The sequence below is a fragment of the Bos indicus x Bos taurus genome, chromosome 15 (assembly GCF_003369695.1).
Source record: "Bos indicus x Bos taurus breed Angus x Brahman F1 hybrid chromosome 15, Bos_hybrid_MaternalHap_v2.0, whole genome shotgun sequence".
Lineage (NCBI taxonomy): Eukaryota > Metazoa > Chordata > Mammalia > Artiodactyla > Bovidae > Bos > Bos indicus x Bos taurus.
In genome coordinates this window covers 66,922,529-66,949,777 of record NC_040090.1, presented here as the reverse complement: position 1 = coordinate 66,949,777, position 27,249 = coordinate 66,922,529, and the positions used below count along the sequence as shown (strand labels likewise).

Genomic DNA, 27,249 nt, shown 5'->3' with positions numbered 1-27,249 from the left:
CAGAGTTATTAATAGACCAAATTTCAATATTGTGTCTCAGGGAATAGAGAGGCTGAGGGAGAGGGACAAGGGAGTGGCTGGTTCGTGAAACAATCAGAACACTCACAACATTTATCCAATTAAGTTTACTGTCTTATATTTGCACAGTTTGTGGCTCCTGAAAAATTATAATATCAAAGATGACCAATCACAGATCACCATGACAAATATATAATAATGAAAAAGTGTGAAATGTTGCGAGAATTACCAAAATGTGACACAGTCATGAAGTGAGCAAATGTTGTTGGAAAAAACGGTGCTGATAGCCTTCCTCAAAGCAGCGTTTCCACAAAACTTCAATTTGTAAAAACAGTGATATCAGCAAAACCCAACAAAGCCAAACACAGTTAAATGAGGTGTGTCTGTACACTTAATCCAACAACTAGCCGAAGAAAGTGAACTTTTACAGGAATGGCTCTAGATATGTGTCAGGGGTAAGGGTATATTTCCTTAAACTGCTGCAATCAATCTTATCAACAACTGCAATTCCTGGGAAAATATTAATAAGACGGGGTAGGATGGGGAGGCAGCGGGGCAGGGGAATACGTAGGAGTTGGTGATGGTGATGATGGTGGTGACAGTGGTGTGTGTGTCTGGGCCTTCACGTAAAGGTGCATGCACTGGACTGTGAATTGTGTGCGAGAATGAAAGTGTTAGTTGTTCAGTCAGGTCTGATTCTTTGCAACCCTATGGACTGTATAGACTGCCAGGCTCCTCTGCCCATAGAATTCTCCAGGCAAGAATACTGGAGTGGTTTGCCATGCCCTTCTCCAGGGTATTTTCCTGATCCAGGGATCAAACCCGGGTCTCCTGCACTGCAGGCAGATTCTTTGCAGTCAGATGCAGTGGTCTGGTCTCCTGCACTGCAGGCAGATGCACTGAACTAGCAGGCTTTTATCAAGACCTAGGTGGACCGAGGAGCCTGGTAGGCTGCAGTCCATGAGGTCGCTAGAGTTGGACACGACTGAGTGACTTCACTTTCACTTTTCACTTTCATGCATTGGAGAAGGAAATGGCAACCCTCTCCAGTGTTCTTGCCTGGAGAATCCCAGGGACGGGAAAGCCTGGTGGGCTGCCATCTGTGGGGTCACACAGAGTCGGACACGACTGAGGTGACTTAGCAGCAGCAGCAGCAGGTGGGGATAAGGTCCACAAGGCCAAAGTCAGAATATGAATCTGAAAGAATGTGAAACACTCAGGCAAAAATGGAAAAGCACCATCAACAACAGAAAGAGAGCAACTTCTGAGGTCATGGAAAGTGGGACTCCAGGATCCTGTTACTAGCACTGCAAATCCTCTACCTTTTTTTGGTCTATAGAGTCCAGCCTCCTCACTGGGCAAGCTGTGAAGAATAGCTGATTGAATGATGATTATAGGGGTATGATCTGCATGCTTGTTATGGTAGTTGGAACAAATAATTATTCAAATGGCCTATGTTTTTTATCGGTATCATTTCTCTTCCCAATTTTCTTTTCTAAAGTGTCTGCACTTTAAAATTGCTAAAAGAGGGCAATATTTAAACCAAGAATAAAGTGCATGAAGAAACTTTGGGACAAAAAATTCTACAGGTAAAATTTTGCTGCTGCTACTGCTGTTAAGTCACTTCAGTCATGTCCGACTCTGTGCAACCCCACAGATGGCAGCCCACCAGGCTCCCCCGTCCCTGGGATTCTCCAGGCAAGAACACTGGAGTGGGTTGCCATTTCCTTCTCCAATGCATGAAAGTGAAAAGTGAAAGTGAAGTCACTCAGTTGTGTCCAACTCTTAGCAACCCCATGGACTGCAGCCTACCAGGCTCTTCTGTCCATGAGATTTTCCAGGCAAGAGTACTGGAGTGGGTTGCCATTGCCTTCTCCAAAAATTTTGCTAAAGAGGCTTTATTCCTCTGATATACCACATATATATTGCAAAATTTTTCAAAACACTCTTTATAAAAATACTATTGAAGAACTGCATGTTTAGCATTACCCAATTTCCTCGTAAATCTCTTGCCTTTTAATAAGCTAAGTGGCTATCTGCTGAATTTCTCTGATTTATTGGTCTCTTTTGAGGGCTGAAAATGTGTCCAGATACTAAGTGATTAAATGTGGATGAAAATGGTACATCACCATAATAATGACAGAAAAAAGAATCGTGACTAGGCATACAGAAGACCTCACAGAAATGCATCTTGACAGCTTCTTAAAAGGGCAGGCTCCAGAGCCACATAGAAAACTGCACCATCAAGCTAGTTTTTAAAGGAAAATCTTCCTGGTTCCTCCCATTTGAGGTGCATTCACATTCACTGGCTCAGCAGTTCCACAGGGACCACACACAGCCCGCTCAGAATTCACTGTTTCAAGTAGTAGGAATTTCAGTGAACCTGAAAGGAATCTTAGATTCTGCTTTCACTTTAGCCACCAAACTAGGTGACCCATAAAGGATATTTCGACTTTTATGAGATGTGCATTCTTCAACCGTTAATCAAAGGCAATCCTTGCTGAGGACAGTCATCAAGATCCTCTCTTTTAAAACACTTTGATTTAACAGAACATGATGGCGGCGCTACAAAATATTGTTTAATGTCACAGGTCTTTTTTCTAATTGTTAAAGCGCCACCTGTTGGAAACTACTGATATTACATTCTAATACTCTGAAACACTTATATCAGAAAGGTAAGAAATGTTATGTGCTCATCCACAAACGGGGCTTCCCAGGTGGCTCAGTGGGTAAAGAATCTGCCTGCAGAAGACCAGGAGACTCGAGTTTGAAACCTGGGTCGGGAAGATCCCCTGGAGAAGGTCATGGCAACCCACTCCAGTATTCTTGCCTGGAGAATCCTATAGACAGAGGAGCCTGGTGGGCTACAGTCCATTGGGTTGCAAAGAGTCAGACATGACTAAAGTGACTGAGCACATCCAAAAAAGAGAATCTAAATTCAAAAGGCAAATAATGAAAATGGTACCAGCAAAGCACTCTCTTCTGACAGTATTACCACAGTCCAATTGCACAATTTATTACCTCTATACAACACTAGATAAAGATCTAGAAACTCTATTATACTATTCAGCAGGAATATTTTTTAATGACATGAATATCTACAAAAATATAGAAAAATCAATATTGCTTTAATAGACTGAGAATTTATAGGAGGTTCTCAGCTTAAGAATGTGTTGTCTTTTAAAAGCTGGTGTGTAAGCCAGATATTTGAAAACACATCTTCCAAGAAAGTGGCATTATGTAGGCTAGTTAAACCGACAGTCTTCACAACTTACTTAAACCAGGATGCACAGCCTTGTGTGTGTGTGAAGTTGCTTTGGCCATGTCCAACTCTTTGCAACCCCATGGACTGTAGACCACCAGGCTCCTCTGTCCATGGAATTCTCCAGGCAAGAATACTGGAGTGGGTTGCCATGCCCTCCTCCAGGGGATCCTCCCAACCCAGGGATTGAACCCGTGTCTCCTGAGGCTCCTGTACGGCAGGCGATTCTTTACCACTGAGCCACCGGCGAAGCCCCTGCTTATATGCACAGCCTTGCAGTATTATTATATAGTTTCTTAATGTCATTCATAGCATTGCTTCTTTGGCACCCTGAATTCTGAATTTTAATTTGAGATGCCTAGGCTGGAACTCCTCTGGCCCTTTCCAAAGGGAGCAAGCAAGGAGGAACACCAGGATTAAGGGCAATAGGTAAAAAAAGAGCAGGGTAGAATAATTTACTCCCTACAGACATCAAGAGCCTCTTGATAAGGGTGAAAGAGGAGAGTGAAAAACCTGGCTTAAAACTCAATATTCAAAAAACTAAGATCATGGCATCCAGACCCATCACTTCATGGCAAATAGACGGGGAAAAAGTGAAAACAGTGACAGATTTTATTTTCTTGGACTCAAAAATCACTATGGATGGTGACTGTAGCCATGAAATTAAAAGACACTTGCTCCTTGGAAGAAAAGCTATGACAAATGTAGACAGCACATTAAAAAACCGAGTTACCATTTTGCTGACAAAGGTCCACATAGTCAAAGCTGTGGTTTTCCAGTAGTTGTGTACAGATATGAAAGTTGGACTATAAAGAAGGCTGAGCGCTGAAGAACTGATGCTTTCGAATTATGGTGCTGGAGAAGACTCTCGTCCCTTAGACTGCAAGGAGATCAAACCAGTCAATCCTAAAGGAAATCAACTCTGAATACTCATTGGAAAGACTGATGCTGAAGCTCCAATACTTTGGCCACCTGATGTGAAGAGCTGACTCTTTGGAAAAGATGGGAAAGATTGAGGATAGGAGAAGATGATATCAACCTCGAATGAGATGGGTGGGTGGTATCACCGACTCAGTGGACATGAGTTTGAGCAAACTTCGGGAGATATGGAAGGACCAGGAAGCCTGGTGTGCTGCAGTCCATGGGGTCATACAAAGAGTTGGACACAACTTAGCAACTGAACAACAGACATGTATCTGCATAAAAGGCCTTACTTTAGATCAGACTCTCCTTAAATGTTCTGAACTGGGACCAAAGACAAAGTTCATTAATCTCACTTCACTCAAGAAGGACTAGAAAGATGATAAAAAGTTGTTGACATGGAAGAGCTCAACCTGTGGTGAAAAGGGACAAGTAAATGACAAGCACCTCAATTCATTAAGTGTTATAACGAAGACGTGAATAAGCAAGGGCCCCTGGGAACATAAAGGAGGGGGAGACCCAGCCTAGACAGCCTAAAAAAGGCTTCATAGTAGCACAGATTCATTTGAGCTCAGACTCAGAATACTGGATACTGAGTATCCAGTGGGATACTGTCACTTGAGATTCTCCATCTGTCTGTCTCTGTGTTTTTACCTGCTCAGTCATGTCCAAGTCTTTGCGACCCCATGGACTGTAGCCTGCCACGCTCCTCCATCCATGGCGTTTTCCAGGTAAGAATACTGGAGTGGGTTGCCATTTCCTGCTCCAAGGGATCTTCCCAACCCAGGGAGGGAACCCAAGCCTCTTGTGTCCCCTGTGTAGCAGGTGGATTCTTTACCGCTTGAGCCATTGAGGCTAGTTCACCACTATCCCCATAGATACAGGTTTATTGTTAATCAAGGTATTTTAAGAAATAATCAGTGTATTAATCAAACTGGAAGTCTTCTCCAAAGAGTCAAACATTTTAACATAACCTTTTTCCACTCACTGACAGTTGTTAATGGTAAAGAGTGAAAACCAAACATCAGTTTTAACTGGCTGCAGGAAATGAAAGATTATTTCACTTAAAAAAGTTTTCTTAAAAAATTCATTAAGGTAATTCAAAAGTTTTAAATATTTATCCCAGCAAACAACTTGGGAGCTTGCTCTGATTTCCCCTCCATTCTGACATAGCCCCAAATAGATAAGGCTGTCCCACCTTAAGAAGACATGATTCTAAAAAGTTGTATATGAGGAAATCTTGAATATATTGTCATTTAAAATCCACAAGGGGAATTAGGTAATCAAAGAAACCACACAGTAAATATATTTCCATGAAATCAAAATCTTTTAATAATACGAATTTACCCTCAGTTTCATTATTATATTTTTCACCCCAAAAAGTTCACATACAGAGTTTTTACAAAGTGGTATTCTGGCAGTTGATATCATAATGACACTGCATATTAACACTCTGTATTGAAGAGGTATCATAAAAATCGCATGGCACATTATTTGCTAAGAAGTAGCATAGTAACAATTGGGAGAAGGTTCCTAGGTTTACTGTACTCTACTTGACGGCTTCTATGGTACTCACAGTTGTATCTCAGGATTTCTCAAGTGCTGCCCCACCCATTTTTCCCTTTCCTAAAAGGCCACAAAGCTTGTGGACAATAATTGGCTCAGCACATCAGATGCCTCAAAATGAGGAAAGCTACTCCCAACCACCCTGGGCTGCCCCTCCTCCTGACTACCTAGCCCATCCTGGACAGCCTGAGTCTGGCTCACACCCAAGTATCTGCCCAATCCTGCTTTCCCACCTGTGCTTCTAACAGCCCAGGATGCGCCCCATACCTTGTCTCCCGGACACTAACAGGTATTGGGCCCGAAACACACAGAAACACAATCCTAGCCTCGGCTTCTGCTCTATTTTGGCATTTCCACTTTTGATACATTATTTTAATATTCCTTTTAAAATCCAACTGGATCAAACCCAATGCTATGGAGTGTTCACTCTGATAAGTTTTCAAGTGTCCCAAAGCCGTAGGCTCTGCTTTATCCAGGTGACAGTTCCCAGCTTCCCAGGAAACCTCAGGGGGACGTGTATGCCTTCTTCTCCAGCTACAAGACTGCAGAGTGGGTCTCCTGCAGGTTCTCCTCAAGCTTCAGTCCCAGGTTGTCAATTCCAATGCTGGTGACTGGTGGTACACTGCTTTCAGCTGGCTCTGCCGTGCGCGTCGGGGTGGAGCAGTACAGAATGAACCCCACCATGATGACGGTGAAGGACAGGATGTACAGTCCTGAAAACTAGGAGGAGAGGATAGGCTATGGATAGTGCTCTCTCACATACACATATCTTTGCTGCTGCCTTCTGTCCACTGAGTTTGGAGAGTTGCCTTCTCATAATCTTTTTATCTGAAAGTTGTCCAGGGAGATACTAAGGACCAAAACTGCCCCAAGTATGTGTACTGGTGAACGTGTGATCTCGGCCAACATTACCCAGCCCATCAGTCAACTGGGTAAAAAATCTTAGATCTCTAGGAAATGACCTCTTGCCTTTCTCTGCAATAATACAGCTACATCCCACCTCACAACCAGTCCCACTTACTTAGTGGAGAGACTAAAAAGAAAGACCCAGATTTGGACCCTAGACACAACACATAACGATGGCATGAAACAATAAGAAAACAGAATGGGTTGGAGAAGGAAAAGAGAAATAAAATAAGGGAGAAGAAAAAATGAGAGACATTCCCAGGATAGAAAGAGAAACGAAATAGGTTTTGAAATGAGTATTACATAGATTGCTGGTCACCTCCAGCTGTGGGCTTCTACAGGTCACCATTGGTTTCAACATGTTAATGTTTCATAGATGCTCAATTACTTCTTAACCTTAAACTTTTAGAACCCTGGAATAGCCAGGGCCCTCCCCAAAGCTGGAAGGCCTCCAATGGATTCAGTGATGATGTAAAGCCAGTGATCATTTCAAGCAGAGCAGGAGCCAAACTAATTTCCTCCATGGGTTTCATTTTGGATCCAATCTCAGCACAGCACCCAGCACATAGCTAGTATTGAATAAATGTGGTTTGTTTTTTTTTTTTTTTTTTGGCGGGGGGGTGGGGTTCAGGGTGGGGGAAGTGATTCAGAGAAGATTAAGGGATAGTTAAAGCTATTTAGAGTACCCTAAACTTTTGAAGTCGGTATCATAAAAGTCAATTGTGCTCTCCCATAGAATGTTCGTTTTTAACTATAAGGAAACCTAAGTAACTTATTCAAAACATGTTCTGCTTGATTTGGAGGTTTTAAATATTTATAAGAAAAAAAGTCTTGTTCCTCTTAAGAAGTATTAATTGCCCGGTCATGTCCAACTCTTTGCAACCCCATGGACTGTAGACCACTAGGCTCCTCTGTCCACGGAATTCTCCAGGCAAGAATACTAGAGTGGGTAGCCATTCCTTTCTCCAGAGGATCTTCCTAATCCAGGGATCGAACTCAGGTCTCCTGCATTGCAGGCAGATTCTTTACCATCTGAGCCTCTAGGTGATTAAATGGAGGCACTTTTATTAGAAGAGAGAGACTCTGAGGGAGTGAGATAATAAGTCTCCTAAATTAAAGGCTCTTACCTTTTTTTTAATTCTACCCTTTGTGTGTGGACCTATACAGGAAGTTTCTGTGGCTACTCTGTTCGGTGAGTATTTACTAAAGATCAGTCCAGGGGGATGGAGTCTGACACCAATGAAGGTAGAAATTTTTAACATCTTCTTCAACTGTTTCAAAATATCAGAGCCCAAGTTATCTTAGATGCTACGCTTTTTAAAATTGGTGATATATTGAGTTATGATCCTTTACTTAAAATTTTCTTCTAAAATCCTAGGTATCTTCCTTATGTTCTGTATGATTTCCAACCTCTGTAATTTACTCTGAAGATCACAGTGGACCTCCTCTTTCCTTTACCTGAACAAAAAGAATAAAATCTGATCTGAGTTAAAAGTGAGCTGCTAGACATGCAGGGACAAAGAAACACGAAGCAAAAGAACTGCAAAGGAATTTGTTGTTTGCATGTTCCATTTTGAAAACAATAGTGTAAATCACATAGGCAAAAAAATGACACACAAAAAGGCTTTTTCTCATTAAAGTTAGTAGCAGTTAAAGAGCAAATATCTACATTTAGGGAGCTTATAATAGGTAGCGACAAGTGTATTTGCACTTTGAAGCTTTTATTTCTTTAAGCTTACTTCCTCCTTGGACATTATTTTACTTACGAGGGAAAGGTAAATGTTAAACTACTAATGCTATCTCAATATGTTTAGTTTAAAAAAAAAAAGCACAGGTGAGCCAGGCCACAAGTTATACCGCAGAGCTTTCAAGCTTTCTCTGGTAGCCGTCACCTGGCCTTGAACTGCAGAATAAAATCACCCTGGTCCTCTAGAGGTAGCCATGTGAAATGCAATAACACCAGCACAGAACAGCTAACACACTTGAAAGGCTTGCTTTGTACCCCTTAATGATTGTTATCACAGGAAAGAACCTAAAGCCATCAAGATCACTGTTCTGATTCACTCTGACATCTGTCACTTTTTAATGATGCCACCAAAAAGCTATAAATACTTCTTCAGGCTTAGTTCGTGAATACCACAACCAGCAGGTTTTTTTGCAAAGACAACAGCTATTTCCTATGACATAATCTTGAAAAGCAAAAATGGTTTACGCTTCTCAAGCAGAAATTTCTCGGAACACACTGAACTAGGCATTCTGAGTTCATGGTCAATTCCTGGGAATAGTGTCAATCAACACCATGTAATTTCCACCCAGATCTCAAACTTTATAAGGATTAAGAAATACAGTTGCTATACCCAGCTAAAAGTAACATTACCAAGCAACAGCTGACATTCTATTTGTTCAAATGATTGTAGTAGCAGGCAGTTTAACAAGCTTTATGCTATGGAAAGATAGATTTCTAAGGCAGTAAGAAATTCTTGCTAAGGAGATGAGAAGGTTTTATTTGGGGATCTAAAATTTTAAAGAAATCCACTGCTTCTTTTACACCAAACAAGTGTTCTTATTTGAACAAGATCTATTTGCTCACCTTATAGCCAAACAGAAAGAGTCCGAAGAAAAGACTGTAGAGGTCAGCTGTCAGGATGCCCAGGTTGACAGAAGTGGCACTGGTGACTTTGATCACCAGTGGCATGAAGCTATACAGGCAAAACATACAGAGGGCAAACGCTACAAATAGCAGGGCTGTGGGGGGAAAATGGAATATCCAGTGTTAAAGGAAGAAATCAAAAGATAAAGGACAAAGCTTGCCTGACGTAAAATCCCCTGATCCTTTAACATACTGTCCACAAAGTCCCTCGTTAACAGTAAGCATTACAAATGAGACATACAAAGTTCTCATGTGATGTAGATGAAGAACTTAAAAAACCCAACAGTGTTAGATGATCAAGGCCATAGAATCTTGCTTACAGTGTAAGTTAACAGCTCTTTTCACTCCACGCTATCCACACCTGCCCGGAGAGGTGCCAATGATAAAAGGCATCATGGTTGGACATGATTTGTGTGGTTGAGTAAAGTATTCTTAGGGCATCAAAGGCGGTTGTTAGGGTCTTAACTTTTGTTCATCCCATAAGAGAGCTAGTCACGTGGGTGCTGAGTACTAAGTATCTCTGCTTCACAATCGCTTCTCCAACCTCACTCAACACACACACAGTACACACACAGGAAATCTAAGTTATTTACTTGAATGAAATCATCCAAGCATGGTAAATGAATTTCAATTCAGTGACACTCATGCACTACTTTTTTCCATCCATAAGGTTCAAATCTTCCCTGACTGTCCCACTACTGCTTTCTTCTGTTGTTTATCTGTGCAGATGCTTAAGACTATCCGATGAGAGGAGTAATGCAAGGTGGTAGTGACTACACACCATCAGATTATTTAAGTTAATACTTCACTGACCATATCAGGCAGGCAATCTTCACAAGAAGTCTGAGGACACGAAATACAGATCTAGTTGAAAGCTAGTGTGACCAAAGGTCAGTCTTATTCAGAATTCCTAGTAAAGAACGGTTATTCTTGAAGGTAAAGATTAAGGATTAACTTTTACGGGGGTTCATTTACAAGTTCTCAGAGAAAACCTGACATAAACCACTATAGTTTTCTGTGTACTAAATTACGTGATTTTATATAAAAATGCCTAAATAGTATTATTAAAATATTTCTTGGTGTGTGTCAGGGAAAAGACTAAAAAAAATTATTATATATATATATATATACATACCAATTTTCCAGTCCCAGTGAATGCTGGCAATATCCTTATATTCCACAATCAATCTGTGATGAAAACAAGAGGTCACAGAGACATCTTTATATAAATTTTCACTGTTTTATAAACAAGTAAGTTGCTTCAAGCTTTAAGTACTTCACTTTAAGTGCTTCAGCTTTTAAGGTGATGAATTATGTTGACTTTTGGTTTTCATAAAATATTAAAAAAAAAAAACTATCTTTAATTAAATGACAAAGAATAAAACTCAAAGGAGTCCATAAACACATGTTTGACACCCCTAGAAGCACTGTTTAGTGGTAGTCAGCTACAGGAGGGAAACATGATATTATGAATAGGAAGTTAATATTTTCCAGGAATAACTGAAAAAGAAAGTCTTCACTGGTAATATAAAGTCTAATGATATTATAAGCAGTAATCTTAAGCATCAAACGTGTAAAAAAAAATGAGGCATAATTACTGACATTTCAACAATCTTCTAATAGATATTTAGCAAGTTACTGATTTCAAATATGAATTTAGGCCAAATAAACAATGAATGTTAGTAGCTGGAAACTAATCATCTATGACATATTTGCTGATTTTGTTTTTAAGGATATGTTTAGAATCTTACAGCTGTATGCCACTGATAATTGTTCCAAATAAGCCCACCATTCCTAAAAACTCCTTTCTGCTCAGCTTCTTCACGATGTATTCTTCACACACATTAGAAACAGCATAGAGGGAAGCTCCAAGAAGGACCAAGATGTCACCAATCAGTACATTATTACCTATAGAGAGATAAGCCATAAAAAGGGATACATTGTCACTAGGGAAAACTCTCCAGCTTGCTTCCAGAAGTTTATCTGGCTCATAATCATCTAAATAAGATTTTACAGAAGAAGAAACCCTGATTTTTAAAAGTTTAAAGACTCTTACTCTTCTCATTTTCTGGCACAATTCTGCTTTCATTTTTCTTGTTTTGGATCTTCAGGAGACTAACAGGTTGGAAGATGGTGGTGTATACCATAATGTAAGGCCCCAGAAAATGATTCTATGACATGGGAAATTAATGGAATTTATTAATAGGAATTCACTGATAACTACAGGGAAGCAAGGTGATTTTCTCAATTAAAGGAGACACTGAAGTCGCTTGCAGATTGGGGAAATTCATAGACCTTATTTGGATTTTATAATATGAACTATCTCAACCTTGACATAAAGAATATCAAAATGTTCTCATCTACAGAGTAACTGAAATAGAAGTCATTTAGTGAACACAACATCTCCTTTTTGACGGAAACAAAATCTACAGTAGGGTTTCCGGCAACTAATCTAAATGTATGGGCCAAAAGAAGATTATTGCAAATATATAAAGAAAGTTCTCTCTCAGGACACAGAACAAACTAGTGTGACAAAAAGTAAGGACTCTGGGCAGGTAGGAACATAGACTGCTCTGTTGAAGTGGTCATAGTAGCAGAAGCAAACAAATCTGAAAATAAAAATTTTAAGATAGGTAATCAGGACATGTTCTCTGCCGTTTACTTTATCTTTGCAAAATAAAAGTGAAGACATAAGCAAACTGTCTTCTGTGACTACACCAGAAACAAGTAACACAGTCTCACCTGTATTGTCTTCCCTCCCTGCTAATATGTCTGCACCAACCATAGTTCCTACACCCAACAGACAGACAGCCACAGCAATGAAGTGGATCACTCTGTATCTTGCATAAAGAACAAACCACGAAAGAGCCATCAACACAGGAATCCCAAAGCAATCCAAAAGCTGCATGAAAGGAGAAATAAATACCTTAAAATATCTCTCATTAGTGAAAAGATGACTAATAACAGAAATCGGTGTTTACTGAGCATTTATTATTGCCAGCCCTGTACTAAATGCTTTATCTGGATGAACTCATTTAATCCTCACAAGAACTCTATGAAACTGGAACTTCAACCTCCGTTTTATCCGTGAGGAAACCAAAGGCACAGAGAGGTTAAATGAGTTGCCCAAAATTACACAATTAAAAGTTTGGGAGTCAGTTGATGAACCCAGGAATTCTGCCCAACAGCCTATGCAATTTACTTCTGTATTCTCACTTGTGTTTGTCCTTAAGTCCAGTAGACATGTACCAATTCAGTCAATAAATATTGAAGTACGTGATATGTGGGAGACACTAATGGAGGAGGTGGAATGTAGAGAACAAGAGAGGTACAAAGTGGAGGATTTAGAAACTAGACAGAGAAAAATAGCATAACCAATGTTTAATTGCAGTTGGGCTTAAGAACAACAGAAAGAGCAGGTTATTATGAGAAAGCAAACAGACACCGTTTCCCTGACAAAGTGTCCAACCCCACCATGTAAGACAGATACTTGCTCACAGCAAATACTCTCGCTCATCTTCATCATATACTCCTCCACCACCTGTTGATCCTGGGTCCAGAAAATACTTGCTACACCCCTGATATTGCCAGTCTGAAAGGCAGGGGGATTAAGAGTGCCAAAATTATAGTAAATCCAAAATCTTTGCAAGATAAAGGAAAAAGAGATTTCATTCATTCGATTCTCAAAGGCACACATTTGTAGACTGCATTCAAGGATAAAATATATTCCTTTTACTAATAATGTTCCTGATGTTGCTATTTGATTGCTCATCCTGTTCTTTTTTTAACCTTGTCCCTGATGTGCTCTGTATCTATTTAGTCTAGGACAAGGCAGGCCCCTAAATCTCAGCAGCTTGTTTGATCCTGTCCACAGTTGTTTACTGATTGCCTTTCATTGCAATGTCAAGTATAGGAATGGGCACTTTGCCTTCTGTTATTTATTCCATCTATAGAACTCTAATCTCTTAAGTGCTTTATTGAGCCTGCCTGAATAACAAACCATTAAACGATGCAAATGATAATAGCTTGTCCTGGAAGATACCAAAAGAATCTAGCCATAGTGAGGTAATAAAATAGAAACTATATTTCTTAGACAAAAAAAGTAGACAAACATCACTCTAAAAACTATCACAGAAGACTCTCTATCCTCAAACTGTGTCTTAAAATCAAACTTAAACCTCCTCTATTTTTACCATTTTTGGTGGGCAATGACTGGCCATATAAAGGAGGCACCTACATCTTGGTAAGAGCTCCCAAGGCCTCAGGCTCCAGCCCTGCCATTGACCAGCTGTGTGATCTCCAGCTAGTCAACTCTTGAGTCAAAATCTGAAATCAAGAAGTCAGACCAAATGATCTCATGGTACCTGGCCACTCTAAAGTTCCATGACTTCTAATCTGGTATCTATTACAGTCAGTCATTTATCTAAACTGAATCTTATCAAAATGTATTCCTGGTGACAGATGCCTTCTGCTTGATGCTTTTAGTTCTAAGAGCCATCTATTTAATTTAACCTTTAAAAATTATTGGCTAGATTTCTAATTTAAAAAAATAGATATGCAACAAGCAACAAAGGTTTACTGTGTGACATGGGGAACTATAGTCAATATCTTGTAATAACCTATAATGGAAAATAATTTCAAAAATAACATGCGTATAAATGAATCAAACACCAAAAAAAATTCTACTTTTTGAAATTAAGTAATGTTTATATTTTTGCCAGGTTCTCTAAATGTCCTATGAACATCTAATAACAACATATGAGATACAAAATTTTAAATATATTTGTGTAGGATATGATTAATACAAATTAATTAAATATAAACCTATTATATTTAAATTATTAATGACATCATTCAAGATGCTCCTATTCTTATTTTTTCTGCACTTGATAAAATATTCTCAGAGAAATGTTAATATGTCTCACTATGATTATATTTTTTTCTTTTCCTTTATATTTCTTCTGATTTTTCCTTTATGTATCTTTGTTTCTTTGTTGATAAGATATCTAATGGTTTATGATATCTATCTTCTTTGTGAATTGCTCCTTTTATCATTAAAAATATTCATCTTTGCTTTAAAAAAATTATTATATAGACACAAGAAGTAAGAACCTAGAATGAGGGGGAAGGATGGATATAAACATGAATCAGACTTTGTTAGTGATACAATGGAGTATACTCTATAGAGAAGAAAATGAAATCAAATTAGGCCTTTGAGAAGGGGCTTTGAAAAGGATGCATTCTAGAAATAATACAGCAACATGAGAGAAGCTGGCTATGGGTAGGGAATGTGTAGATGTGGCAAGTGAAATGAGAAGTAACATGAGTGGAAAGCTAGGCCAGCAATGTGGCACACATCATGAACCACTGCATTAGTATTTACAATTACAGAATCCTTGAAGGAAGAGAATCCTTAAGAAAGAGGTTCCAAGACCATCCAATTATACTTCCACCCTCTCAGGGGGAATTCCCTGGTGGTCCAGTGGTTAGGACTCTGTGCTTCCACTGCAGGGGCACTGGTTCCATACCTGGTTGGTAAACTAAGATCCTGCATGTTGTGTGTCTATAAAGAAACAAACAAGCAAACTTCCACCCTTTCAGATTAACCAGACTAGAGGTTTACTCAAGGAGATAATCTGATTGAAGAATTCCAATGGCAGGCACTCTTCACTGCTGGAAGGAGGTTTAGTTGTTAGATGCACTTGTTATAATATGGCTTCCTAGGACCATAAGTACTTAATTTTTGACAACCAAATGCTTAGGTTTTTCTAAGAGGCTAGGATGAAAGAAATTGTTTGAGATTAGTTTAAGGCGTGAACTTTAGTCATAAAACCTCAGTGTAAGTATTTTGCTTAGCTCTGTTTAGACCTGTACCAATTCAAAACTTCTAATCATCATCTGTCACAGATCAAAATTTCTGGAAATTATAATCAAGCAATTAAATTGTGTGTGAGATCACAGGTAGATGTGACTAGAAAAATGCCATTTTCTGTATTTGTTGTTGTTTACTCACTAAGTTGTGTCTGACTCTGCAACTCCATGGAATGCAGCATGCCAGGCTTTCCTGTTCTTCGCTATTTCCCAGAGTTTGCTCAAACTCATGTTCATTGAGTCGGTGATGCCATGCAACCATCTCATCCTCTGTCACCCCCTTCTCCTCCTGCACTCAATCTTTCCCAGCATCAGGGTCTTTTCCAATGAGTCGGCTCTTTTATATAGAGTACATTTTCTATATACTTACACTCTTATTATTCATGGCTAAAAGTACACTTAATACTATTTGTGATGAATGCATCTTCTAGGTAACTCCTGGTTTTAATTTCTATGAAATTCTGAGTTTTTCATGTGCCTCTTATGATGTCTGTCTTACAAAAGATTTCCTATCTTTCCCACCAGGCTCCTCTGTCCATGGGATTTTCCAGGCGAGAATACTGGAGTGGGTTGTCATTTCCTTCTACAGGGGATCTTCCCGACCCAGGGATGAAACCCGCGTCTTCTGCTTGACAGGCAGATTCTTTTTACCACTGAGCCACCTGGGAAGCCCAGAGGACAATGCTTAGCACAGTATTAAAAAGCATTCTGGTAATAATAGCATTTAATGCATATTCACATCAGAAAAATACTGAGTTTCATTAATCATTCATCTTTCTCTTTAAATCTTCAATTTTTCATGTTCCTTAAATTTGGAGATAAGACCATCTCTGTTTTATAGGAAAAAGTGAAGCAACAGGAATTCTCTGGCGGTCCAGTGGTAGAGACTCTGTGCTTTCACTGCTGAGAGCACAGGTCCAGTCTCTCCTTGGTTGAGAACTAAGATTCTATAAGTTATACAGCACAGCCAAAAACAAAGATGCATCCAAAGTCATAAATTCAGGGACCTCCCTGGTGGTCCATTGGCTAAGACTCTGCGATTCCAATGCAGGGAGCTCAGGTTTGATCCCTGATAAAGAAAGTAGATACCACATGCGGCAACCAATTTTTTTTTTAAGTCATAAATTCAGTAAACTGTGAAGTCTAAACCTGACATGGGAATCTATTTTACATGATTTACATGGAGATGTAAATCTCCATTTACAACACATTTTATTGTTAGCGATAAGGAGTCAGTGTTATGATACATCCCACAGTTTGCTAACGTTAAGACAACTCTTTTCTTTTTTTAGGGTGTGTCACATAGCTTGCTGGATCTTGGTTCCCCGATCAGGGATCAAACTCAGCCACAGCAGTGAAAGTCCAGAATCCTAACCACTAAGGCCACCAGGGATCTCCCTAATGTTAAGACAACTTAATCAGTCGTCCTCAACTCCACCATGTTGAAAAGTACTGCAATGTAGGAACATTTTTCTTTCAATCTAATGAGAATAACCTAGAAAAGGAATAGATATAAGTTTTACTTTTGGCTACCACCCTTACCCAAAATGTCTAATGCCCTCTTAGACAACAGACAACAAAAAGACAACAACCTATTTGTTGTCTTAGATATCCACTTTACTTGTAAGACTCCAACTTTTCTGGGACACAATAGTATATTCACTTTATATGCCATTTTTAAGCAACACACAAAATAGAACTCTTGCCAATATCACAGCATTGATTGCCAACTAAGTATTTATGTTTACTTGGTAGCAACTGTTCTATTCATCTATAGCATTAGCAGTTTGGGAACAGATTAACTTCTACATGTTTTCACTAATTTCAGGAAGCCTTTCTCATTAGCACACATGCTCCACTGGAAAACAGATAGCATCCACTGTTTTTAGTTTTTTTTCTGAGTGAACAGGTTCTTAGGCAAATTAGCTGAGTACATATGAGTTCAGATTCCTCTCTTAAAGTTAAAAAATCCAAACTGGTCAGAGGACTCCTTCTTACCTGGACACTGGTTAGAGTTGTGTACTGGTATGCTCTGACAATCAGGTAATTAGCTTCTACATCTGCTAGTCCAAGCAGGATGTACTTCCACCATTTCTTTTTCAAGATGCATAAAAGATTATCACTACCTGGTTAAAAGAAATCTAGATTAGGACATGTTACTTGAAAATTATTCCATGCATGTTAATCTAGAGATAGTGAAAGCTAGTGTTTGCGCTGGGCTGTGCTTGGTCGCTCAGTTGTGTCTGACTCTGTGTGACCCTACAGACTGTAGCCCACCAGGCTTCTCTGCCCATGGGGATTCTCCAGACAAGAATACTGGAGTGGATTGCCATGCCCTCCTCCAGGGGATCTTTCTAACCCAGGGACCGAACCCAGGTCTCCTGCATTACAGGCACATACTTTACCACTATGTACATTGAACATGGTTCCTCCTAATGTCCATTACTCATAACTCAAACTCCTGCAACAGCTCAGCAGTCAGTCAGATTTTTTTCTAGTATGAGGCCCAAGCTAAGGTGTCATCATAGACCAAGTGCTCAATGAAAACACCAAAGATAAAGGAAGTAAGAGTGGTTAAATTTGTTGAATTCCTTTTTCTTTCCTACTGCAACAGAAATATAACATCCAGATCATCCTAGGAAATGAAATGTGTGTCTTATAAATTTATCAAACAGACCAAAACTCTGTTTGTGGTCATTCTTTTGGAAAAGATCTGCTTTCAACAGGAAATTAAGCCAGTGGTAAGTTTGGAAAAACAACTTAGTGGCATCTAAATTCTATTTATTCAAGTTAACTGTGAATCAATTCTTTGGAGAATCTAGCATCACAAGGAGATATAGAGTTGGCAGATATACAAGAAGGCTTTATGGGTAAGATAACCTGCAAAGAAATAAAGGTAGAGAGAATCATAGTCAAATTCTGTTATTGTTGTCACTCAGTTGTGTCTGACTCTTCACAACCCCATGGACTGCAGTACGCCAGCCTTTCCTGTCCTTCACTATCTCCCAGAGTTTGCTCAAACTCATATCCATTGAGTCCATGATGCCATCCAACTATCTCATCCTCTGTTCCCCGCTTCTCCTCCTACCCGCAATCTTTCCCAGCATCAGAGTCTTTTCCAGTTAGTCAGCTCTTTGCATCATGTCACCAAAGTACTGGAGCTTCAGCTTCAGCATCGGTCCTTCCAATGAATTATTCAGGGTTGATTTCCTTTAGGATTGACTGGTTGGATCTCCTTGCAGTCCAAGGGACTCTCAAGAGTCTTCTCCAACACCACAGTTCAAAAGCATCAATTCTTCAGTGCTCAGCTTTCTATATGGTCCAACTCTCACATCCATACATGACTACTGGAAAAACCATAGCTTTGACTATACGAACCTTTGTCAGCAAAGTAATGTCTCTGCTTTTTAATATGCTGTCTAGGTTGGTCATAGTTTTTCTTCCAAGGAACAAGTGTCTTTTAATTTCATGGCTACAGTCACCATCCTCAATAATTATCATTAAATCCCAACTAGCAGGAATATCCTGAAAACACAGTCTTCCTAACATGAGATAGCATGGAAGGCATCTATTAATAATAACCATCCCTTGCGGGATTTCAATGACTTATTTATGTATCATTTTTTTAGTGGTAAAGAATCTGCTAGCAATGCAGGAGACAGGGGTTCAATCTCTGGGTCAGGAAGAACCCCTGGAGAAGGAAATGGCAAACCACTCCAGTATTCTTGCCTGAGAAATCCCTTGGACAGAGGAGCCCGGTGGGCTAAAGTCCATGGGGTCGCAAAGTCAGACAACACTTAGCAACTAAACACAATAATAACCATCCCTTAGAGGGACTTCACTGATACATTTACAAATCATACTGACTTCCTAAAGGCCAGTTCTTACAGAGAGGAGCAAATTCTGGGGCTATTAACCACGACACACCAGTTCTATTTCCAGCTTCTACAGCTCTTGCCAAATTTGGTGCTTTCCCCTTAGGATATTTTCCCCTTCTCACAATTGGCTTCCACTTTCTTTCAAAAGTAAGTTCTTTATCCTGACATATAGGAATACCGTTGATGTATTAATGTTCATATTAAAACCACCACACTTGTAATTTTATCACATGCTTTAAATGTGATTAAAATGGTAGTATTCCACCCTCCCAGTCTGGGTTACCCATTGTCTTTACACTCTTGAAATCAATCTCGTGATAAGATGTTAATTCCTTGTTTTGTTTCTCTCACATTTACAGGCAGTGGTGCTCTACTTAGCATTCTCCACTTAGCTGGAAATATGTATTTTGGAAAGTGAGGTTCTTAACTTTTTAAGTGTTTTTAATACTGTCTTTTAAACTTATCAACCACAGTGGGGGGGAAAGGTGTAACTTATAATGGCATTTACATGTTTTTTTTTTTTTGACAAATCCTATGTTACAGGTTGATGCTACTCATTTTAATAAACAATTTCAGAGAGCTATACATAAATCTCTAGTACTAACTTCATAGAATTCGGGGGTGTCATACCTTTCTAGTGACTTTTATAAAAAAAGCAGTAGTTTCCTGTTCTTGGTTTTGGTTTGGGCTCATGTTTTATTTTTTGAATGTATAGAGCCAAACATTTTTATGAAGATAATTTGTTAAAAAGGTAATTTGACATACCTGATTGAAATGCCAGCATCACTGTATAAATTAGAAACAGCAAACAATAGTTGATAAAGCTCTGAAGCATGGGGGTATTCACTTTATATCTTTCTGCCAAATACTGGCTGGTGATGGCTGTCCCACATATACACAAGGATAACATCTGACCTAAGGCAATTGTTTTCAAAATATTCCTGGAAAATAAAGGAGAAAATAAGAGTTACTGGTAAATAATTTATGTATTTCACACGCACACACACACTTTTTTAGGGCTAAACAAAAAGGAAAATGCTAATAATTCCAGGTGACTATTTATTTCATTGTATCACTTACTTCATATGCACAAAAAGTGTTGGATTTTCAGCGACTATAATTTTATTCTCTTTTATATTTCTAACTTCTCCCACAAAAATACATATTCCCCCAGTTCACTGATGATCTATTTAGAGATCATCTTGGTTACTTAGTAGCAGTGGCCACAGGACTGGAAAAAATCAGTTTTCATTCCAATCCTTAAGAAAGGCAATGCCAAAGAATGCTCAAACTACCCCACAATTGCACTCATCTCATATGCTAGTAAAGTAATGCTCAAAATTCTCCAAGCCAGGCTTCAGCAATATGTGAATCGTGAACTTCCAGATGTTCAAGCTGGTTTTAGAAAAGGCAGAGGAACCAGAGATCAAATTGCCAACATCTGCTGGATCACTGAAAAAGCAAGAGAGTTCCAGAAAAACATCTATCTCTGCTTTATTGACTATGCCAAAGCCTTTGACTGTGTGGATCACAATAAACTGTGGAAAATTCTGAAAGAGATGGGAATACCAGACCACCTGACCTGCCTCTGGAGAAACCTGTGTGCAGGTCAGGAAGCAAAGTTAGAACTGTACATGGAGCAACAGACTGGTTCTAAATAGGAAAAGGAGTACATCAAGGCTGTATATTGTCACCCTGCTTATTTAACTTACATGCAGAGTACATCATGAGAAACGCTGGGCTAGAAGAAGCACAAGCTGGAATCAAGATTGCTGGGAGAAAGATCAATAACCTCAGATATGCAGATGATGCCACTCTTATGGCAGAAAGTGAAGAAGAACTAAAGAGCCTCTTGATGAAAGTGAAAGAGGAGAGTGAAAAAGTTGGCTTAAAGCTCAACATTCAGAAAACTAAGGTCATGGCATCCTGTCTCATCACTTCATGGCAAATAGATGGGGAAACAGTGGAAACAGTGACAGACTTTATTTTTCTGGGCTCCAAAATCACTGCAGATGGTGACTGCAGCCATGAAATTAAAAGATGCTTGCTCCTTGGAAGGAAAGTTAAGACCAACCTAGACAGCATATTAAAAAGCAGAGACAATACTTTGTCAACAACGGTCTGTCTAGTAAAGGCTATAGTTTTTCCAGTGGTTATGTATGGATGTGAGAATTGGACTATAAAGAAGGCTGAGGGCCGAAGAATTGATGCTTTTGAACTGTGGTGTTGGAGAAGACTCTTGAGAGTCCCTTGGACTGCAAGGAGATCCAACCAGTCCATCCTAAAGGAGATCAGTCCTGAATATTCATTGGAAGGACTGATGCTGAATCTGAAGCTCCAATACTTTGGCCACATGATGCAAAGAGCCGACTCACTGGAAAAGACCCTGATGCTAGGAAAGATTGAGGGCAGGAGGAGAAGGGGATGACAGAGGATGAGATGGTTGGATGGTATCACCGACTCAACGGACATGAGTTTGGGTAAACTCTGGGAGCTGGTGATGGACAGGGAGACCTGGCATGCTGCAGTTCATGGCGTTGCAAAGGGTCAGACACGATTGAGCAACTGAACTGAACTGATTACTTAGCTATGTCATGTATTATTTGAATGGTATCTGTGTTATTTTTTAAAACTCAACTTTAACTCTAGTTTTAAAGTTTTTCTGTTCATTAAATGTTTAACAGTTTCTTATCCTTTCATTCTCCCAGAGACTTGGTTTCTTCAACTAGAAGCAGAGACTTTCAGTGTTACCTACATGTTAGAATCACAGAGCTTTTAAAAATATTAATACCCCAGATTGCACCTCAGACCAATTATATTGTCACCTCGAGGGGTGGGTCCAGGGATCAGTGATGTTCAGAGCTCCCCAAATAATCCCAAAAGCAGCCAAGACTGTGAATCACCACTTCAGAGATGCGTACTTTGTATCCAGAGTAGAATAAGATCTAGAGCCTACCCTTCTGCATTTTAAAAGAGAAGTACCTTAGCAACCAAATAAAAATTGCAGAAAGCAAACCACACAAACCACTTTTTTTCATTACAGAAAGCAATCTTATAACAGTGGTACAAGTGAAAAAGGGCTGAGAGAGCACAGAGGTTAATTCTGAATGAGGGAGTTAGCAGGCAGAGGGAAAACTGAGAAAAGTTTTATGAAACAGATGATTTTTCAGTTAGATTTGGATGTGTATAAGAGGTTTCTAGAGGAAGAAGTAGGGAGAAGGGAATCCAAGAAGTAACTGTAGGCCCAAGTGTAGAGGCACAAACATGCAATAGTAGGTTCTGGAAGCAAGTGGTCTATGCCTAGGGCACAAGTGCAAAGAGCTGTGGGCAAGAAGCCTGGAAAAGTAACTGGAGGCCAGGCTGTAAATGGTAACTCTGGTGACCAAAAGGTGGACCAAAGGTTAGAAAATCAGTATAAAGATCCATGGCTGAGCTAAAGCTACAGCAATATGGATGTTAAGTAGAGAATGATATGAAAGACTCACAGAGCCTACTGATCCATTGTATCTCAGGTGAGTGAAGTGAAAGTTGCTCAGTTGTGTCCAACTCATTGTGACCCCATGTACTGTGCAGTCCATGGGATTCTCCAGGCCGGAATACTGGAGTGGGCAGCCTTTCCCTTCTCCAGGGGATCTTCCCAACCCAGGGATTGAACCCAGGTCTCCTGCATTGCAGGCGGATTCTTTACTAGCTGAGCCAGAAGGGAAGCCCAAGCATACTGGAGTGGGTAGACTATCCCTTCTCCAGCAGATCTTCCCGACCCAGGAATTGAATCAGGGTCTCCTGCATTGCAGGCGAATTCTTTCCCAACTGAGCTATCAGGGAGGAGGTATTAAAAATGATGTCTGGGTTTCTAGACTAGACAACTGGATGGATATGAGGTTGCTGACCAAGTCAGGGAATATAGGATGAGATGTAGGTTTAGGAAAGGGAGAGTATGAGTTCAGTGTGAGAGCACTAGAAGTTGAGGTGGCTGGAATGTCTAAGAAAAAAACATTAAGACATTTGTGACAGGCAGACTCTAAGATGGCCACAGTGAATCTCTGTTTCTGGATAGCTCTGTTCTGTGTAATCTCTTCCATTTGAACATGAGTTGGATCTTTAATTTGACTCTAACCATTAGAATTCAAATAAAATAATGGGATACCAGACTGTACAACACAGAGAATACACCCAACATTTTGTAGTTACTACAAATGGAGTAAAACCTTTAAAAATTGTGAACCATTACATGGTACAGCTGTAATTTATATACTATTGTACATCAACTATACTTCAATATAAAAAAAAACCCAGGCTGCCACTTCCATGAATACATTAGATGAGGTTATAACTTCCATCTTGCTAGCCAACTCTACTGATTCTCTTCCTTACTGGTTCTAATCAAACAAGCTGCTATATAAAGAGGCCCACATGGCAAGGTACAAATGGTGGCCTCTGGTCAACAACCAGTAAGGAATTGAGACCCTGAGTCCACCAGTCTCCAAGGAAATAAATCTCGCCAACATCAACACGAGCTTGGAAGCATTTTCTCCCCAGTCGTGACTTCAGATGAGACTCCATCCCTGGCCAACATCATGACTGCAGCCTTATGAGAGATCTGAAGCGGAGAGGAGAGCTAAGCCATGCCCAAATGCCTCATCCATCAAAACTATAAGATAACAAGTGTATTGTTTTAAGCCACTAAATTTGAGGCAATTTGTTATACAGTAGCAAGAGATAAAAAATACAAAGTTGAAACTCTGAACTTCAGAAAGACTGTATCTATATCTGTTTTGCTCTCCACTACATATCCAGTGCTAGCACTTTGCTGTCACTCAATAAATATTTGTCAAGTGAATGTAAATAGATAAAGAAATTACCAGATATGCCCAAACATATGGTCACCTCAAATATAAGACACTTTCCCACTTGTCCTATGAAGTGTAATAGTCGAAGAAAGACAACACATTACGAAAGTGCCATGATACAGAAACTAAGAGTACAAAAATATTTTAAGAAAGATGATATCAACAATACAACAGCCAAAACCTAAAGAGACAGAAAAAGGGTCATCATGGCTAAACAGACACAGTTGAAATGGCAAGCTGGAAGCTCCTAGATAGCTTGGAAAGAAAGCTTTTTGTTAGTGGTAGTAACTAAAGTCAGATTTCAGTGGGCTGAGTGAGTAGAATATCAGTAAATTAATGCACCAAAATTTCTTGCCAAGAGAATGCATTGGTCATAACAAACACTCTCTTCCAACAACACAAGAGATGACTCTACACAGGGGCATCACCAGATGGTCGATACTGAAATCAGATGAATTATATTCATTACAGCCAAAGACTGAGAAGCTCTATACAGTTAGCAAAAACAAGACTGGGAACTGACTGTGGCTCAGATCATGAACACCATACTGATTTCAATAAAATTCAGACTTGAAGAAAGTAGGGAAAATCACTAGGCCATTCAGGCATGACCTAAATCAAATCCCTTATGATTATACAGTGGAAGTGACAAATAGATTCAAGGGATTAGATCTGATAGAGTCTCTGAAAAACTATGGACAGAGGTTTGTAACATTGTACAGGAGCCGGTGATCAAAACCATCCCCAAGAAAAAGAAATGCAAAAAGGCAAAATGGTTGTCTGAGGAGGACTTACAAATAGCTGAGAAAAGAAAATAAATGAAAGGCAAAGGAGAAAAGGAAAGATATACCCATCTGAATGCAGAGTTCCAAAGAATAGCGAGGAGAGATAAGAAAGCCTTCCTTAGTGATCAATGCAAAGAAATCGAGGAAAACAATAGAATAGGAAAGACTAGAGATCTCTTCAAGAAAATTAGAGATACCAAGGGAACATTTCATGCAAAGATGGGCACAATAAAGGACAGAAATGGTATGAACCTAACAGAAGCAGAAGATATTAAAAAGAAGAGGCAAGAGTACACAGAAGAACTGAACAAAAAAGGTCTTAATGACCCAGATAACCACGATGGTGTGGTCACTCACCTATAGCCAGACATCCTGAAGTGTGAAATCAAGTGGTCCTTAGGAAGCATTACTACAAACAAAGTTAGTGGAGGGGATGGGATTCCAGCTAAAGTAATTCAAGTTCTAAAAGATGATGCTGTGAAAGTGCTACACTCAATATGCCAACAAATTTGGAAAACTCAGCAGTAGCCACAGGACTGGAAAAGGTGAATTTTCATTCCAATTCCAAAGAAATGCAAGGCCAAAGAATGTTCAAACTACTGCACGATTACAGTCATTTCACATGCTAACAAGGTCATGCTCAAAATACAAGCTAGGCTTCAACAGTATGTGAACCAAGAACTTCCAGATGTTCAAGCTGGATTTAGAAAAGGCAGAGGAACCACAGATTAAATTGCCAACATCTGTTGGATCACAGAAAAAGCAAGGGAATTCCAGATAAACATCTACTTCTACTTCATTGACTACATTAAAGCCTTTGACTGTGTGGATCACAACAAATTGTGGGAAATTCTTCAAGAGATGGGAATACTAGACCGTATTGCCTCAGAAACTTGTATGAAGGTCAAAAAGCAACAATTAAAACCAGACATGGAACAATGAACTGGTTCAATATTGGGAAAGGAGTACATCAAGACTGTGTATTGTCACCTTGCTTATTTAACTGATATACAGAGTACATCATGTGAAATGCCAGCGTGGATGAATTGCAAACTGGAATTAAGATTGCCAGGAGAAATATCAATAACCTCAGATATGCAGATGATACTACTCTAATGGCAGAAAGCAAAGAAGAACTAAAGAGCCTCTTGATGAAAGTGAAAGAAGAGAGTGAAGAAGCTGGCTTAAAACTCAACATTCAAAAAACAAAGATCATGGCATCTGGTCCCATCACTTCATGGCAAATGGATGGGGAAAACAATGGAAACAGTGACAGACTTTATTTTTTTGGGCTCCAAAATCACTGCAGACAGTGACTGCAGCCATGAAATTAAGACACTTGCTCCTTGAAAGAAAAGCTATGACCAACCTAGACAGTGCATTAAAAAGCAGAGACATTACTTTGCTGACAAAGGTTCGTATAGTCAAAGCTATGGGTTTTCCGGTAACCACTAACAGATGTGAGAGTCAGACCATAAAGAAATCTGAGTGCAGAAGAACTTATGCTTTCAAACTGTTGTTCTGGAGAAGACTCTTGAGAGTCCCTTGGACAACAAGGAAATCAAACCAGTCACTCCTAAAGAAATTAACGTTGAATATTCATTGGAAAGATTGCTGCTAAAACTTTGGCCACCTGATGCAAAGAGCTGACTCACTGGAAAAGGCCTTGATGCTGGGAAAGATTGAGGGTAGGAGTTGAAGGCCCAAGAGAGGATGAGATAGTTGAATGGCATCATCAACTAAATGGACATGAGTTTGAGCAAACTCTGGGAAAAATCATCAACTCAATGGACATGAGTTTGAGCAAACTCTGGGAAGTAGTGAAGAACAGGGAAGCCTGGAGTGCTGCAATCCATGGGGTTGTAAAGAGTCGGACATGACTGATCGATGGAACAACAATGCACCAAACATAAACAGCTCTATTTTTTAAAAAAGATGAAAAGGAGAACAGGAATGGGGAAAGAGTTTGAAGAATAAGCAGCAGTGTTGAGGACAAGTTTTCTGCTAGCTTGTTTTTTTAACTATTATCTTGTCTGTAGACCAAGGAAACTTAAACAAGATTGGGAGATGGGCAGAAGGCAATATGGTGAAAACTTAAAAGGAACTTAAAAAAAATTAAAAGAGATAATGAAGACATATAGTTCATGGAAGTTTCAAGGAGCAGGACTGAGAATCCTGGAACTTTTATTTAAATGTTCTCTACATAAATACTTTCTTCCAGAGTTGCTCTTAGCAAAATAGAAAATACCAATACCACAGAAGACACAGAATATCTTTCTACGAATTTACAGTTTGGGGTTTTTTGTTGTTGTTGTTGTATTTTTTGGAATATTTGTTTCAGTAATTTGCAATTAACCTCAAACAATCCCAACACAGGCAAAAATAAAAAGGGGAAGCTTGCTGGGTGAGACAACCCTAATTATAGAGCATCTACCATGTGCCAGGCCATGAGAATACAAAAACTGGATAGGCACTTTCTGTGCCTCAAAGGCTCAGAGACCACTGGGGATAAGCAGGCATTTAAACTAGTAACTAGGGCACA

General features: G+C 39.5%; 1 protein-coding gene across 1 annotated transcript in view; it reads right to left on the bottom strand.

The window, feature by feature from the left end:
- Positions 1–5,505: 5,505 nt before the first annotated feature.
- SLC35F2 (solute carrier family 35 member F2) overlaps positions 5,506–27,249 on the bottom strand; it is a 58,270-nt gene continuing 36,526 nt past the window's right edge. The window contains exons 2-8 of the mRNA XM_027563846.1: positions 19,838–20,013; positions 17,193–17,320; positions 12,066–12,225; positions 11,075–11,231; positions 10,459–10,511; positions 9,264–9,418; positions 5,506–6,487 (exon numbers count right to left, since the gene is read on the bottom strand). Coding sequence (XP_027419647.1) covers positions 6,302–6,487; positions 9,264–9,418; positions 10,459–10,511; positions 11,075–11,231; positions 12,066–12,225; positions 17,193–17,320; positions 19,838–20,013 — 1,015 coding nt within the window. The 3' untranslated portion in view covers positions 5,506–6,301. The remainder of the gene's footprint in view (positions 6,488–9,263; positions 9,419–10,458; positions 10,512–11,074; positions 11,232–12,065; positions 12,226–17,192; positions 17,321–19,837; positions 20,014–27,249) is intronic.